Below are 14,327 nucleotides of genomic sequence, written 5' to 3'. Positions count from 1 at the left end.
GTGCTGACGTCAGATCCGTCTCCAACTGCTAGCACGAGCATACTATACCCATTCGTTCTGAGTCCATCTGGCTACACGCCAGGAAATGTAAAGTTTTTCTAGATAGAGAGCTGCTGAGAAAGTATCTGGGATAAATGGGGTTACAGTAGTTTCAGATGATGTGGAATATGGAATAAGTTGGGGTGATGCTTGGTATTCCCAGAATCAATTAATAGGTGCAGTAGTTATACCTAGAAGTATGGTAAGTGTTAGAAGGGGAGTAAACTGCATAGGTGTTTGCTAGTCCTTCACATGGAGCTGGTTTTGATCCAGCTAGGAACACAGGTATTGAATGCTGGTATTGTGGGAAAATTTGGACATGTTGCAAATAAATATTGAGCCAATCTTGAAAGAAATTCCTTATATACTGTTTTAAATCTGGCTAATGCAAACTACTGTATGCCTCTAGGTGTGCAAAGTAGGGAATTAATATGGTTTTTTTTTAGTATAACAAACAAAGTTATCAATCCCACAAGGTTTTGTAAAAAGCCCTTCTATCTTTTCTAAAAATCTTGTCCCAAGATTCACACCCTACTCCCAGCTGGTGTATCTGTGATTATATAAACGATCTATTAAGTACAGCATTTACAGGATCTGTTTGCATGCACACTACAGAGCTACTTTTACAAACAGTAGCATATGAAGGAAAAAAAAATACATTCTAACAAAGTACAAAGTGGTCTGTCACAGGTTTCATTTTTAGGAATTAGGTTAGGGGTTGATGGTAAAAATATTGGCTGTGCACTGCATGACCCATTAACAGAGGTGGCATATTTTCAAATTTTGAATTACAAAGCATTAACATTATCACCTTAGGAAATGGAATACAAGGGGTTTTAAATCTGCAGATGGACAACAGCTCTCATTACTTGTGGTAGTGCCTCCTAGTGGCATAACAATAGAGACAAGAAAGTAACTTCATGACTGCTATCTGCTGGATTAAGTCATATCAGAATGTTTAGTTTCAATGCAGTTGTAATTTCACTTTAATCATTACCTTAATTTTATATCTTTCAAGGTTGAAAAAACAAAGCCTTCTCTGCCATGGAAGCTGTAACGCTTAAAGATTACATTTTTTCACAGTTTGATTTTTTTCATTTTTAATAGATCTATTTTAATTTTGACTCTTATTTTGTATCGATCCAAAACACTTTTTGGTCTAATTTTTGAGCTCAAATGTGTTATTTGTCTTTGTGTGTTATTTATGTGTCATGAAGCTGAAGAATGCAATGAATGAATTTGTGTGTCAGTTCAGAGAAATATTTATTTATTTATTTATTTTTGGCTTTTATATACCGATCTTCTTGCATTGGATACAAATCAAACCGGTTTACAGTGAAACAAACAGAATACTTGGAGCAATTACATAGAACAAAAAACATTCAAAAACAGAAAACTTTGAGTAACATGGTATAAGAGTTAAATATATGAGTATAAGAGTTAAATATATATATATATAAGAGTTAAATATATGTTTTTATGTAATATCTGCGCATTTCAGTTGTTTGTTGTCCTGACTTTTGCATGTTACCTAATAAAGAGGGAATATTATGCAGATGTAGGGCCTACTAGATGCAGGGAGTTAAGGCCATGATGGAATTTGTCTCATTGATTAATTTGAATTTGTTTTGCTCTTATATTAGGATCTGTAACATATGTATTTAATAATGAGTTAAGAGGCTATCCTCTGATGTCAGAAATCCACCAAGCTGAGAGAACTGCATATATTCATTATATGGACCTTTGACAGGTGATAACTGATTGTCATAACAAAAATATTGTTATGATTTATTTATTTATTTATTTATTTTTAATTTTTATATACCGGAATTCCTGTATGCAATACAAATCAATCCGGTCTACAAGTAACGAAAAGGTTGCCCTGGTCTGGGAGGTTAGACTGGGGTTTTTTACATAGAACATAGAACAATAACAATCAACTATTGAACATTATTACAAGGAACAGTGAAAGTAACAATAGTATTTAACAAACAGATAATATTATTATAACATTATTTGTGTTCACATTTTACAAGGAACTTTAGTAGCGTATATAGTCTGCAAGTAATCGGTTAAATAATATAATATGAGAAGGATGACTTAAATAAATAGATATTGCGAATAATCGAATAATGATACACCTAATCAATATTTAGTTATGTACACATGTGAAAATGCCACTATTTAGATTTTAAGTTAAAAACACAGTCTGAATTATTGCAGTTTTTATTAGTCCCCTACAGTCCAAGCGTTTTGTAGCATTGTGCAGTCCTATACCTTATAATGAGTATATGCAGTTAATTGCTGAGTCAGTGAGATGATTATTTGATATGTTCTCTTTTACTTTTATCTATGAAAGCTAGTCTGATCACACTAACTAATCACCCTGTCACACTACTTGCCACTATGTAGTGTGCTGTGTCTTGGTATAATCACATATTCTCTTGAGTTAAATTCTGCCCTATTGCTGCTTCTGCACAAGTATGTTTCTTTATTTCTTCTCCTGCAGTCTACATTTATGGTACTCATTGTTGGTCTGTCATATTCTAGTCCCCCTGCTCCTAACCATACCCAATATACCAAATTTAGTTAGCCCCTTCTATTTTTCCCTATATACCTTTTTGAGCATTTCTTCCCGTAACACTATTAGTTTATATACTTAGAGTTTATTCATAACCTCTCACAGATGTGCTCTGGTAGTGTGACACTTATGTTCACCTATAGGCCCACTTCTGCCTACGACCAGAACATGTCTTATGCTTTGCAACACTGTTATAACTTGTCCCACATTATGTATGCACAACATGTTGCAGTCTGATACTGCAGGCGAGGTAGTGGACCCTTGGGCCGGCCCACCTAAGATGACAGGGTAGGCCGGGAGGCGGAGCCACAGGCTGACGGTGTTCACCCGGGAACCAGGAGCCCCCCAGGAGGAGCCCGTAGGGTCCTGGAACCTTGGGACTTGAGAAATAGGCTCAAAGTCCAGTGGCAGGAATGGCCTAGGCCGGAACTGTAGTATAGGAAGTCCAAAAGTATTAGTCCGAGGACCGGCTGTACAGGCGAGGGCCAGCTGATGACAGGACAGCGGGCGGCAGCGGGAACTGTAGCTAACCGGTTACTGAAGCAGAGTCTGTAGCAGGCTGTAGACTGGAAAGGAGTCTGTAGCAAGCTGTGGACTGAAGCAGGCTGTAGACTGGAAAGGAGTCTGTAGCAAGCTGTAGACTGGAATGGAGTCTGTAGCAGGCTGTGGACTGAAGCAGGCTGTAGACTGGGATGGAGTCTTGTAGCAGGCTGTGGACTGAAGCAGGCTGTAGACTGGAAAGGAGTCTGTAGCAGGCTGTAGACTGGAATGGAGTCTGTAGCAGGCTGTGGACTGGAATGGAGTCTGTAGCAGGCTGTGGACTGAAGCAGGCTGTAGACTGGGATGGAGTCTGTAGCAGGCTGTGGACTGAAGCAAGGTCGAGAACAAGCCGGGGTCGGAGGCAGGCAGCAGACAGAAGTGAAGTCGGGAACGAACCAAGGTCAGAGGCAGGCGGCAGGCTGAAGCGAGTCAAAGGCAGTCCAAAGGTCAAGGCAGGAACGAAGAACAGACGAAGCGCAACTCATAACTACTAGGCAGTAGTGAACCTCGTTGCAAGGCAAGGAGAAGGAGTCCGGACGCCGGTTATATCGGGCTTAGGGCGTGACGTCATCAGCGCAGGCGGGGCCAGACTTCCGGGAGCTGGGCGCACAAAGTGGGCGTCCTCGCATGCGCGAGGCAGCGGAGAGACGGACAAGCAATGGCGGCCGCCATGTGGAGCAGGCGGCGCCGCCGGGGTCCCAGCCACATGGAAAGCGGCGTTTCCAGCAGCAGAGGTAGGCACTGTTCAGACCTGGCGAAGGGGAAGCGGCGGAGACCGCAACAGTACCCCCCCTTTACGGCCCCTCTTGAGAGGCCCCGGTTTTCCTGGTTGGTCCTGATGGAACTGCTGCAATAAGTTTTTGTCAAGGATATTGCGGCTGGGTTCCCAGGTGTTATCTTCATCACCGCAGCCCTCCCACGCCAGTAGGTACTCCCACCTACGGTTGTGGAAGCGGACGTCCAAGACCTCACGCACCTGGTAAGTGGGGTCGTCGTCAATGGCTGTTGAAGTAGGATCCGGGGGTGTACGGTGATAGCGAGAGGACCACGGGTTTAAGCAGGGACACATGGAAGACATTGTGGATTCGGAGAGTTGAAGGCAGTCTCAGCCGATACGAAACCAGACCCACTCTCTCAGCAACCTGGAATGGACCATAGAACCTGGGTGCAAATCTCCGTGATGGGAGGCGGAGATGGATGTTCCTTGTGCTGAGCCAGACTCGGTCTCTTGGCTGGTAGGTGGGAGCTGGTCGTCGGTGGCGGTCGGCCGCTTGTTTGGCGGACACGGCTGAGCGGCGTAGCTGGTTCTGGGTCCTGTGCCACAATGTCCGTAGTTGCTGCGCTGTTACTTGAACGGCAGGCGAGGCGCTGGGGACAGCCAGCGGAAGCGGAGGCCTTAGTGGTTTCCTGTAGACAAGCTGAAACGGGGATTTACCGGTAGCGGCGTGAGCTTGGTTATTATAGGCGAACTCGGCCCAGGGCAGTAGTTCCGACCAGTTATCTTGTTTTTCATTAACAAAAGCTCGGAGGTAGGCCTTCAGGGTCCGATTCATTCTTTCGGTCTGCCCGTTACTCTGTGGGTGAAAGGCTGTGGAGAAGCTGAGCTTTACCTTGAAGCACTTGCAGAGAGCTCTCCAATAGCGTGCTACAAACTGGGGTCCCCGGTCGGAGACTATATCTTGTGGGAGACCATGTAGCCTGAAGACATGCTGAGCAACGAGAAGGGCCAGTTCGGGCGCTGAAGGAAGTTTAGGCAAGGGAACTAGGTGCACCATCTTTGAGAAGCGGTCAAGGGTGACCCAGATGACTGTATGCCCGCAAGACAAGGGTAAGTCCACCACGAAGTCCGTAGCTATGTGGGTCCAGGGTTTGGTGGGGACTGGTAGTGGTTGCAGAAGGCCACAAGGGGATCCAGGACTGGGCTTTTGACGGGCGCAGGTGGGGCAGGAACTCACATAGGTGTAGACATCCCGCCGGATGTTGGGCCACCAATAGAAGCGGTTGATAAGTTCTAGAGTTCTTTCGCGCCCTGCGTGCCCTCCAATGAGGGAGTCATGAGCCCAACGTAATGCCGTTAGGCGATCCCTGCGAGGAACTACAGTCCTATCCTGAGAGAGAACCGTCAAAGCGGACAGGCGAACCTTACTCGGGTCCAGGATAAATTGAGGAGGTTCTTGATCCTCCTCGACGCATGAAGTACGGGAGAGAGTATCAGCTCGGAGGTTCTTGGCCGCCGGCCGGTATTGCAGAACAAAGTTGAAACGACTGAAAAACAAGGCCCAGCGGGCTTGGCGGGGGTTCAGTCGTTGAGCCTGTGACAGGAACTCCAGGTTCTTGTGGTCTGTGTATACGGTGGTAGTATGTAGGGACTCCTCGAGCCATTGTCTCCACTCTTCAAAGGCGAGCTTAATCGCCAACAGCTCCTTGTCCCCGATGGAGTAATTGCTCTCGGCTGGAGAAAACTTCCTGGAGAAGTAGGAGCAGGGGAGGAGTTGACCAGAGTCGGAGTGTTGGCTGAGAACCGCCCCAACCGCTATACTGGAGGCGTCGACTTCCACAATGAACGGTCTGGAGGGATCTGGATGCTGGAGGCAAACGTCCGAAAGAAATGCTTCTTTGAGGTCAGAGAAGGCTGCTACCGCAGCGTCAGGCCAGTTCTTGGCGTCAGCTCCCTTGCGGGTCAGGGCCGTGAGCGGAGCAACTCGATGCGAGTAACGTGGGATAAAATGTCTATAAAAGTTAGCGAAGCCCAGGAATCGCTGGAGGGCTTTGAGACCCGTGGGCCGAGGCCACTTGGTGATGGCCGCTACTTTCTCTGGGTCCATGCGGAAGCCGGTGGAGGAAATGATGTATCCCAAGAAGGGCAAAGATTCAGCCTCAAAAGTGCACTTCTCCAGCTTGGCATACAAATGGTTGTCTCGGAGGACCTGAAGAACCTGTGTAACGTGGCGACGATGGGAGTCCACATCTTTGGAAAAGATAAGCACGTCGTCCAGGTAGACTATGACATGTGAGTGGAGCATGTCGCGCAGTACCTCATTCATGAGGTGCTGGAAGACGGCAGGGGCATTGCAGAGTCCAAAGGGCATTACCAGATACTCGTAATGCCCATCCCTGGTATTAAACGCCGTCTTCCATTCGTCCCCTGGGCGGATACGGACGAGGTTGTAGGCCCCTCTGAGATCCAACTTCGTGAAGATACGGGCACCCTGAAGACGATCCAGAAGCTCCGGGATCAACGGGAGGGGGTACCGGTCTTGTTTGGTGATGGCATTCAAGCCACGATAGTCGATACACGGCCGGAGACAGCCATCCTTTTTGGTCACAAAGAAGAATCCGGCACCAGCAGGCGAGCGGGCGGATGAACCCCTTGGCTAGGTTCTCCGGTCACATACTGGGACATGGCCTTCGTTTCGGGTAACGACAGTGGGTACACTCGGCCACGAGGGGGCGTGGTGCCCGGCAATAGGTCAATAGGGCAATCAAAAGGCCGGTGCTGGGGAAGAATCTCCGCCATCTCCTTGGAGAAAACGTCCTCAAAGCTTTGGTATGGCTCAGGTAGGAGGTGCGAGGAGCAGATGTGCAGAGGTTTGGGTGGACGTGGGAGCTGTAGACAGTGTTCAAAGCAGGCAGGACTCCAACGGACCAGTTGGAAGTTATCCCATTGTATCACGGGGGAATGCTGACATAACCAAGGAAGTCCCAAAACCAACGGGTGCACCGCTCGCTCCAAGACGAGCAGGGAGATCTCCGAGTGGAACAGGCCTGTTTGCAGTGTCAATGGGGCCGTGGTGCAGGTAATGACCCCAGGAAGCAGAGTGCCTCGGATCGAGGAGATCCGCAGAGGAGGAACCTTCTCTAGAGTCGGAAGGGAAAGCTGAGTCACCAGATCGGCCACAATAAAATTCCCCTCAGCGCCGGAGTCAATGAAGGCACGGATCTGGAGTTCCCCACCGGGGTATTTCAGAGTTACTGGTAGCGTGCAAAGAGGAGCTGATCCAGTAGCGCCTAGGTGTAGCTCCTCAGTGTAACCTAGGAATGAGCGTTTCCCGGACGCTCCGGGCAAGAAGCAAGAAAGTGCCCCTTGCCTCCACAATAGAGGCAGAGGCCTAGGGAGCGAGGTCTCTTCCTTTCTTCAGGGGTTAGTGGGGCTCTGCCCAATTGCATGGGTTCCCCACTAGGCACAGTGGGAGGAGGAGCCTTAGGAGCAGGAGTTCTGGAAGAGGTAGACAGCTGTGGTGGGGCTCGGCGACTCGAGCAGCTTTCTCTATCCCGTTGTTGGAGACTGCGATCCACCCTACCAGCAATGTCCATGAGATCATTTAAGTTCTCTGGAAGATCCCGACCTGCTAGCTTATCCTTGATGCGGCCTGCCAGATCCTCGAGGAAGATCCCTTTAAGGCAATCGTTTTGCCAACCAACCTCCATGGCCAGGGTCCGGAAGTCTATAATGTACTCAGCCACCGGGCGTGTCCCTTGCCGGAGATGCAAGAGCTCCGAGGCCGCGGTGGATCGGCGTGCGGGATCAAAGGCAAGGCGGAAGTTAAGGAGGAATGCTTGTAGGTTCTGCAGCAAGGGATCCTGACGTTCCCACAAGGGTGAAGCCCAGTCGAGGGCCTTGCCGTCCAGCAGGGAGAAGATAAACGCTACCTTGGCTGCGTCCGAGGGAAACTGCGCAGGCAGAAGAGTGAAGCGCACTTGGCACTGATTTAGGAAACCACGGCATGTCTTGCTGTCCCCGGCGTACCGGGTAGGCATGGGTAGCTGCGTGACTGAAGCTGAAGTGGCCGCGGGAGCCGGAGGCAACTCCCGAGTGGAAACCTCTATACGAGAGACCAACTGTTCCACAGTGGCAGCGAGGGTATCAATGCAGTGCTGTTGCTGCTGGAGGCGTTGAGCCATCCCTGGAATGGCCTGCAGGCTTGGGGCCTCCGCCGAGTCCATGGCCTTGCAAACTGTTGCAGTCTGATACTGCAGGCGAGGTAGTGGACCCTTGGGCCGGCCCACCTAGGATGACAGGGTAGGCCGGGAGGCGGAGCCACAGGCTGGCGGTGTTCACCCGGGAACCAGGAGCCCCCCAGGAGGAGCCCGTAGGGTCCTGGAACCTTGGGACTTGGGGAACAGGCTCAAAGTCCAGTGGCAGGAATGGCCTAGGCCGGAACTGTAGTATAGGAAGTCCAAAAGTATTAGATAGTCCGAGGACCGGCTGTACAGGCCGAGGGCCAGCTGATGACAGGACAGCGGGCGGCAGCGGGAACTGTAGCTAACCGGATACTGAAGCAGAGTCTGTAGACTGGAATGGAGTCTGTAGCAGGCTGTAGACTGAAGCAGGCTGTAGACTGGGATGGAGTCTGTAGCAGGCTGTGGACTGAAGCAAGGTCGAGAACAAGCCGGGGTCGGAGGCAGGCAGCAGACAGAAGCGAAGTCGGGAACGAACCAAGGTCAGAGGCAGGCGGCAGGCTGAAGCGAGTCAAAGGCAGTCCAAAGGTCAAGGCAGGAACGAAGAACAGACGAAGCGCAACTCAGAACTACTAGGCAGTAGTGAACCTCGTTGCAAGGCAAGGAGGAGTCCGGACGCCGGTTATATCGGGCTTAGGGCGTGACGTCATCAGTGCAGGCGGGGCCAGACTTCCGGGAGCTGTGCGCACAAAGTGGGCGTCCTCGTGCGTGCGCGAGGCAGCGGAGAGACGGGCAAGCAATGGCGGCTGCCACGTGGAGCAGGCAGCGCCGCCAGGGTCCCAGCCACGCGGAACGCGGTGTTTCCAGCAGCGGAGGTAGGCACTGTTCAGACCTGGCGAAGGGGAAGCGGCGGAGACTGCAACACAACATTTATTTATTTATTTATTTATTTATTATTTTTCTATACCGATGTTCCTGTATACAATACATATCGCACCGGTTTACAAGGAACTGAACTGTCGCCTCAGGGGCGTAATACATTGTAACAAATTGACATAGAACTTTGAGGGAGAACATTCAAAAAACAAAATAACTGAGGTATGGTAAAAGAACTAGGTACAAAATCAGGGTATAACAGGTGCTACATAGTGCACCAACAGAAAGTGTTAGTACAGTGATATGGGTACCGTCCATCTCTTCATCAAGTTTTAGATCTCAGGGAAGGCTTGGGTGAATATTTATGTTTTTATATACCGGTCTTCTTACATTATATGCAAATGAATAGCCAGGACTTTAGCTTCTTTTTGAAAGTTGCTAGGCAGGGTTCTTGGCGGAGGTCTGGAGGAAGCCTGTTCCAAAGGAGGGGACCAGCAGTGAACAAAGCTCCTTTCCTTAGTGAAGTTGTAGCCGGGTGGGTGTGAAGCAAGTTCTGGTATGCACTTCTGATCGGTCTCTTTGAGGTGTGTAGCTGTAGTCGAAAAGATAGGTTTATTTATTTATTTAACACTTTTCTATACCGACCTTCATGAAAAAATTTCATATCAGATCGGTTTACATGTAACAAAGGGTATAACTTAAACAAGAACAATTCACTAGAAGCGGAAGTTACATATAACAAGGGTAGTTAACTTGGAGGCTAGGCTAGTCAGAGGTATAGGACAGTGTAACTGAAGAGAACTAGAAAAGGCAATGAAACAAAAGAAACGGCGGCTTAATTATAATGTCTAAACATAGCGGGGCGTTAGCTGGTAAAGCAGAGTCCTGTCTGGTTGACAATTAATGGCTTAGAAAGTTAGGGGAAGGCCTGGAGGAAGAGCCAGGTCTTAAGTTTTTTGCGGAAAGTTCGAAGGCAAGGTTCTAGTCTGAGGTCAGTGGGCATATTGTTCCAGATAGTTGGACCTGCTGTAGAGAATGCTCGTTCTTTGGTGTATGATAGTCGTGTGGCTTTGATATACTTTGAATCGTACTGAAGTCACTAATTTCCTTCACATCAGGAAATAACAGTGAATATCAAACAGCAGCACCAAAGCAATGGTGCTTAATCTTAATGCACCCAAGTAATAAACCAGTTCTGTTACAGATGTTTAAAGAACATCTGGCATTACTGCAAGCATGAAGAAAGGCAAGGAAAGCTCAGCCAAGTATCTTGCCTTAGTGTTTTGTATAAGGTTGAGGGGAGAGATGTTGTGTAGAGCCTTATGAATCATCATGCTTGCTTTAAAGAGTATCCTGAATTTTATAGGCAGCCAGTGAAGGTTCTGGAGGATAGGGTTAATGTGTTCTCTTTTTTTGGTGTTTGTGAGGATTCTAGCCCATCTGAAGCGGTTTGATGGTGCTGGCGGGCAGGCCCAGGAGGAGAGAGTTGCAATAATCCAGTTTTGGGAGGATGATAGATTGTAGAACCAGGCGGAAATCTCGGAAGTGTAGTAGAGGTTTTAGTTTTTTTAATACCTGCAATTTGAAGAAGCATTCTCTGGTGGTGTTGTTTACGAACTTGCTGAAGTTGAGTCGGTTGTCTAGGAGCACCCCAAGGTCTCTTACTTGCGGCGTGTGGTCGATCAGTGTGAGGGAGAGTTGAGAAGTAAAAGTTGGGTTGAGCCGGGTGCAATTATCTGAAGCTATTATGAGGATTTCAGTTTTGCTGGTGTTTAGTACAAGGTTGAGGCTACAGAGCAGGTTGTTGATTGCTGTGAGGCAGCTGTTCCAGTAAGACCACGTTTTGTGGAGAGATTCAGTTATCGGGATGAGGATCTGGATGTCATCCACGTATAGGAAGTGAGTTAGCTTGAGGCTGGATAGTAGATGGCAGAGAGGGAGGAGGTAAATGTTGAATAGTGTAGGTGAAAGGGAAGATCCTTGTGGTACTCCATGCTTCGATCTGATAGGGTGTGACTCTTTGTTGTTAATCCTAACCATGTAGAGCCTGTTTTCAAGGAAAGATTTAAACCAGTTGAGCGCCACTCCTGTTATGCCGATGTCTGCAAGACGCTGGATGAGGCATGAATGGTTGACCGTATCGAACGCTGAGAAGAGATCCAATAGTGCGAGAAGAAATGGTTGACCTTTTTCCTGGTTGATGAGAATGGAGTCAGAGAGAGAGGTTAGAAGTGATTCGGTGTTCAGTGATTTTCAGAATCCAAATTGGTTTGAGGTGAGAATGTTGTTTTCTTCCAAAAATTCAGTTAGTTGTCTGTTTACAATCTTCTCCAAGATTTTAGCGATCATTGGAAGGTTAGCAGTGGGTCTGAAGTTGGCTGGGTCGGTGGGTGGAAGGTTGGGTTTTTTAAGGAGGGGTTTGAGTATTGCCAGCTTAAATTGGTCCGGGACTTGGCCTTGAGACAGTGAGCAGTTTATGATGTCAGCGATGGGTTTGGCGATGATGTTAGGAATGGAGAACAGCAGATTGGATGGTATGTGGTCTGATGGGTGGGAAGAGGGCTTCATCTTCTTGAGGATGTTTTCTATTTCTAGAGCAGACGTCAACTCGAGGGTGGCAAGCGATGCTGGGTTTGTGTTATGTTGCTGAGGGGTTGTGTGTAAGTGTTGGGGGCCGGTGGTGGCTGAGTAGTTTGGTTGGGGATAGGGCCCCTTGAGTGGGGCGATAAGGGTGTCAATTTTATTCTCAAAGTAGACCGCCAGTTCGTTGGCTTTGTTTGAAGCTTGTGCGTCTGGTATTAGGGGTGTAATAGGTTTAGTAAGAGAAGTCCATTAACTGCTATTAATCAAGTTTACTTAGGGAATAGTCACTGCTATTAATTGCATCAGTAGCATGGGATCTTCTAGGTGTTTGGGTAATTGCCAGGTTCTTGTGGCCTGGTTTGGCCTCTGTTGGAAACAGGATGCTGGGCTTGATGGACCCTTGGTCTGACCCAGCATGGCAATTTCTTATGTTCTTATGATAAATAGGAAAACAGAGCCCTAGAGTCGAAGATAAAATGATGGATCTTTTTAGAGAAGAATTCTTTCTTGGTTCTGTTGATGCTGTTTCTGTATGCATTTACGCAGGATTTATAGGACAGATGAGTTGCTGTGGAAGGGTTTTTTCGCCACCTGTGTTCCTTACATCTGAGATCTTGTTTAAGTGACTTCAACTCGGTGGTAAACCAGGGTTTCCTATTGTCTTTGTCCGGATGGAGCGTTTTCGTGGTCATGGGGCATAGTTGATCTGCCACCCTGTTGGTAATGTTACTCCATGAGGTTGTGGCAGAGTTAATATCCGATAGATCTAGTTGCAATAATTCTTTGGATAGCTGAGAGCTGAGAAGTTCTCCAGAGCAGGGTTTCCTGATGGAGACTGAGGTCACGTGTGTAGCTAGAGGAGGGTGTTCCCTGATCTCTAGTGCCGTGGAGATGATTCTGTGATCTGTCCAAGGGACGGGTAGGCATGTTGTGTTGGTAGTGGGCGATATTCCTTCATTTATGAAGATGTGGTCTAACGTGTGACCTGCCTTGTGGGTGGGATCGTTGACAATCTGTCTGAAACCCATGTGGCCGAGTGAGGAGAGAAGGGTTTCGCAGTTGGAGGAGTGAGGTTGGATGTCCACGTGAAGGTTGAAGTCTCCCATGAGTATCGCTGGTTTTCCAGTATTAAGATGTTTGGCAACGAGTTCGATGATGGGGGAAGGGTCTGCCTCGAGTATTCCAGGGGGGGGCGTAAATTAATCCGATTAGGAGGTGTTTAGATTTGAAGAAGGCAATTTCCAGGTTGGATGATGTGGAGGATGCCTGTAGTGTTAGGCCTAAACCTTTTTTGACTGCAAGGAGCAGACCTCCACCTCTTTTTTTGATCCTTGGAATAGATAGGAGGTCGTAAGCTTGGGTGGGGAGCTGATTTAAAAGAACTGTGTCTGTGGTTTTTAACCAGGTTTCTGTGATAGCACAGATGTCTGGTTTAGTTTCGGTGAGTAGGTCGTTAACGATGTGCGATTTTTTGGATATGGATTGCGCATTGAATAAAGTCAATGAGAAGAGTGCCAGTCCGAGTGTTTGTGTGAGGGGCGATATAGAGATGGGGATAATCCTCTGTTGGCGCTTGAGTGGATGAGTGAAAGGTTTAGGGAGTCTCCTCAGGTGGTTAAGGATGATGGGAATGTTGAAGGAACGCATGGTTGATGGATGTGAGGGCGAGGCGAGATCGGGTCTTTCGAGTAAGGCTGGTGCTGGAGAAGTCTGATGCTATGGTTGCTGGTTGCACTCTGGGGCTTGAACAAATAGCTGGAGTCAACCAGGATGATGAAGGGGACTCGAAGTTAGGCAGCAGAGGAGGCGAGGAACTGTTGAACAGGACTGTAGGCAGTAGGCTCTGCTCGGGGCTCCCTCGGGGCTGCACGAAGGGGCGCACAAAGGGGCCTGCCCCTTTGTTGCGCTCCTTCGGCGCGCGGCGCCGCACAGAGCACCGATTTAAAGCCCAGCAGGGCAGGCTCTGATTGGCGGCGCTGGCTGGTGGGCGGGACTTAGCCCGTCTCGGCGCAGGTTTTTTCTTTTTTGCAGCTTTTCTTTTTTGTACTCGGTCGCGCTGTCGGCGCTGAGGCTGTCCGGGTGGGGAGCGTGGCTTACTGACCTTCCCCCGGTGGGGCTCGGCGCCGATCGCGCAGGCCCTCCCCAGCAATTGCAGCCGTGAGAGGTGAAGAGAGTGAACATAGTGTGAGTGAAGAAGAGAGTGAACATAGTGTGAGAGAGAGAACATAGTGTGAGTCCTTCTGCTGGTTCTTGGTTTTGCTCTATTTTCCTGGCTTCCTTCACTTTTCTGGTTAAGTGCATTGCTTATAACCCTGTTTGCCATTCTAATGAAAATTATCCTGGGTTGTTGGTTACAATAGCAGTACTCTTTGCAGAGACTCACCCAGTATAAATAGTATCATATGAGAAAAATAATACTTTCATACTAGTCTCTCTTTGCTCTTCCTATCTTTACACTTGTTTCACCACTATTATGTAATTACTTGACTCTGAAAGATAACATATGTGGTTTTGCTATTATAAGTTAGGTCCTTTTTATAATGTAGGTATCCTTACAGCTCAAGTATAGAGCTAACGAATATCTAGTGAAACTTAGTTATACTGCTATTATTTGTTACTTAGAGAGTGCGTGGCTAGCTAGGAGTCTCATTTGCTTTGGGGGGGGGGGATCTAGAGGGATCACAATGCACACAAAAGGTTAGTTGTTAGCCTACACATTCATGAGTTGTGTCAATGCACAACTCATGGATTACATTGAAAATCACGCAATCCTCCACACCTCCCAGTTTGGCTTCCGGAAACACTTCAA

General features: G+C 48.1%; 1 protein-coding gene across 6 annotated transcripts in view; it reads right to left on the bottom strand.

The window, feature by feature from the left end:
* C17H11orf24 (chromosome 17 C11orf24 homolog) overlaps window positions 1-14,327 on the bottom strand; it is a 139,922-nt gene that overhangs the window by 51,259 nt on the left and 74,336 nt on the right. The window contains exon 6 of one of the 6 annotated variants that reach the window (XM_029582518.1): window positions 8,733-9,527. The exons of the other annotated variants lie outside the window; for them this stretch is intronic. Coding sequence (XP_029438378.1) covers window positions 9,327-9,527 — 201 coding nt within the window. The 3' untranslated portion in view covers window positions 8,733-9,326. Of the gene's footprint in view, window positions 1-8,732; window positions 9,528-14,327 lie in introns of those variants that run through there. 6 annotated transcript variants of the gene reach the window in all.

Source organism: Rhinatrema bivittatum, chromosome 17, assembly GCF_901001135.1.
Source record: "Rhinatrema bivittatum chromosome 17, aRhiBiv1.1, whole genome shotgun sequence".
In the NCBI taxonomy this organism is placed as follows: Eukaryota; Metazoa; Chordata; class Amphibia; order Gymnophiona; family Rhinatrematidae; genus Rhinatrema; species Rhinatrema bivittatum.
Note: the sequence above shows the minus strand (reverse complement) of the source record. Positions and strands in the feature narration are given on the sequence as shown.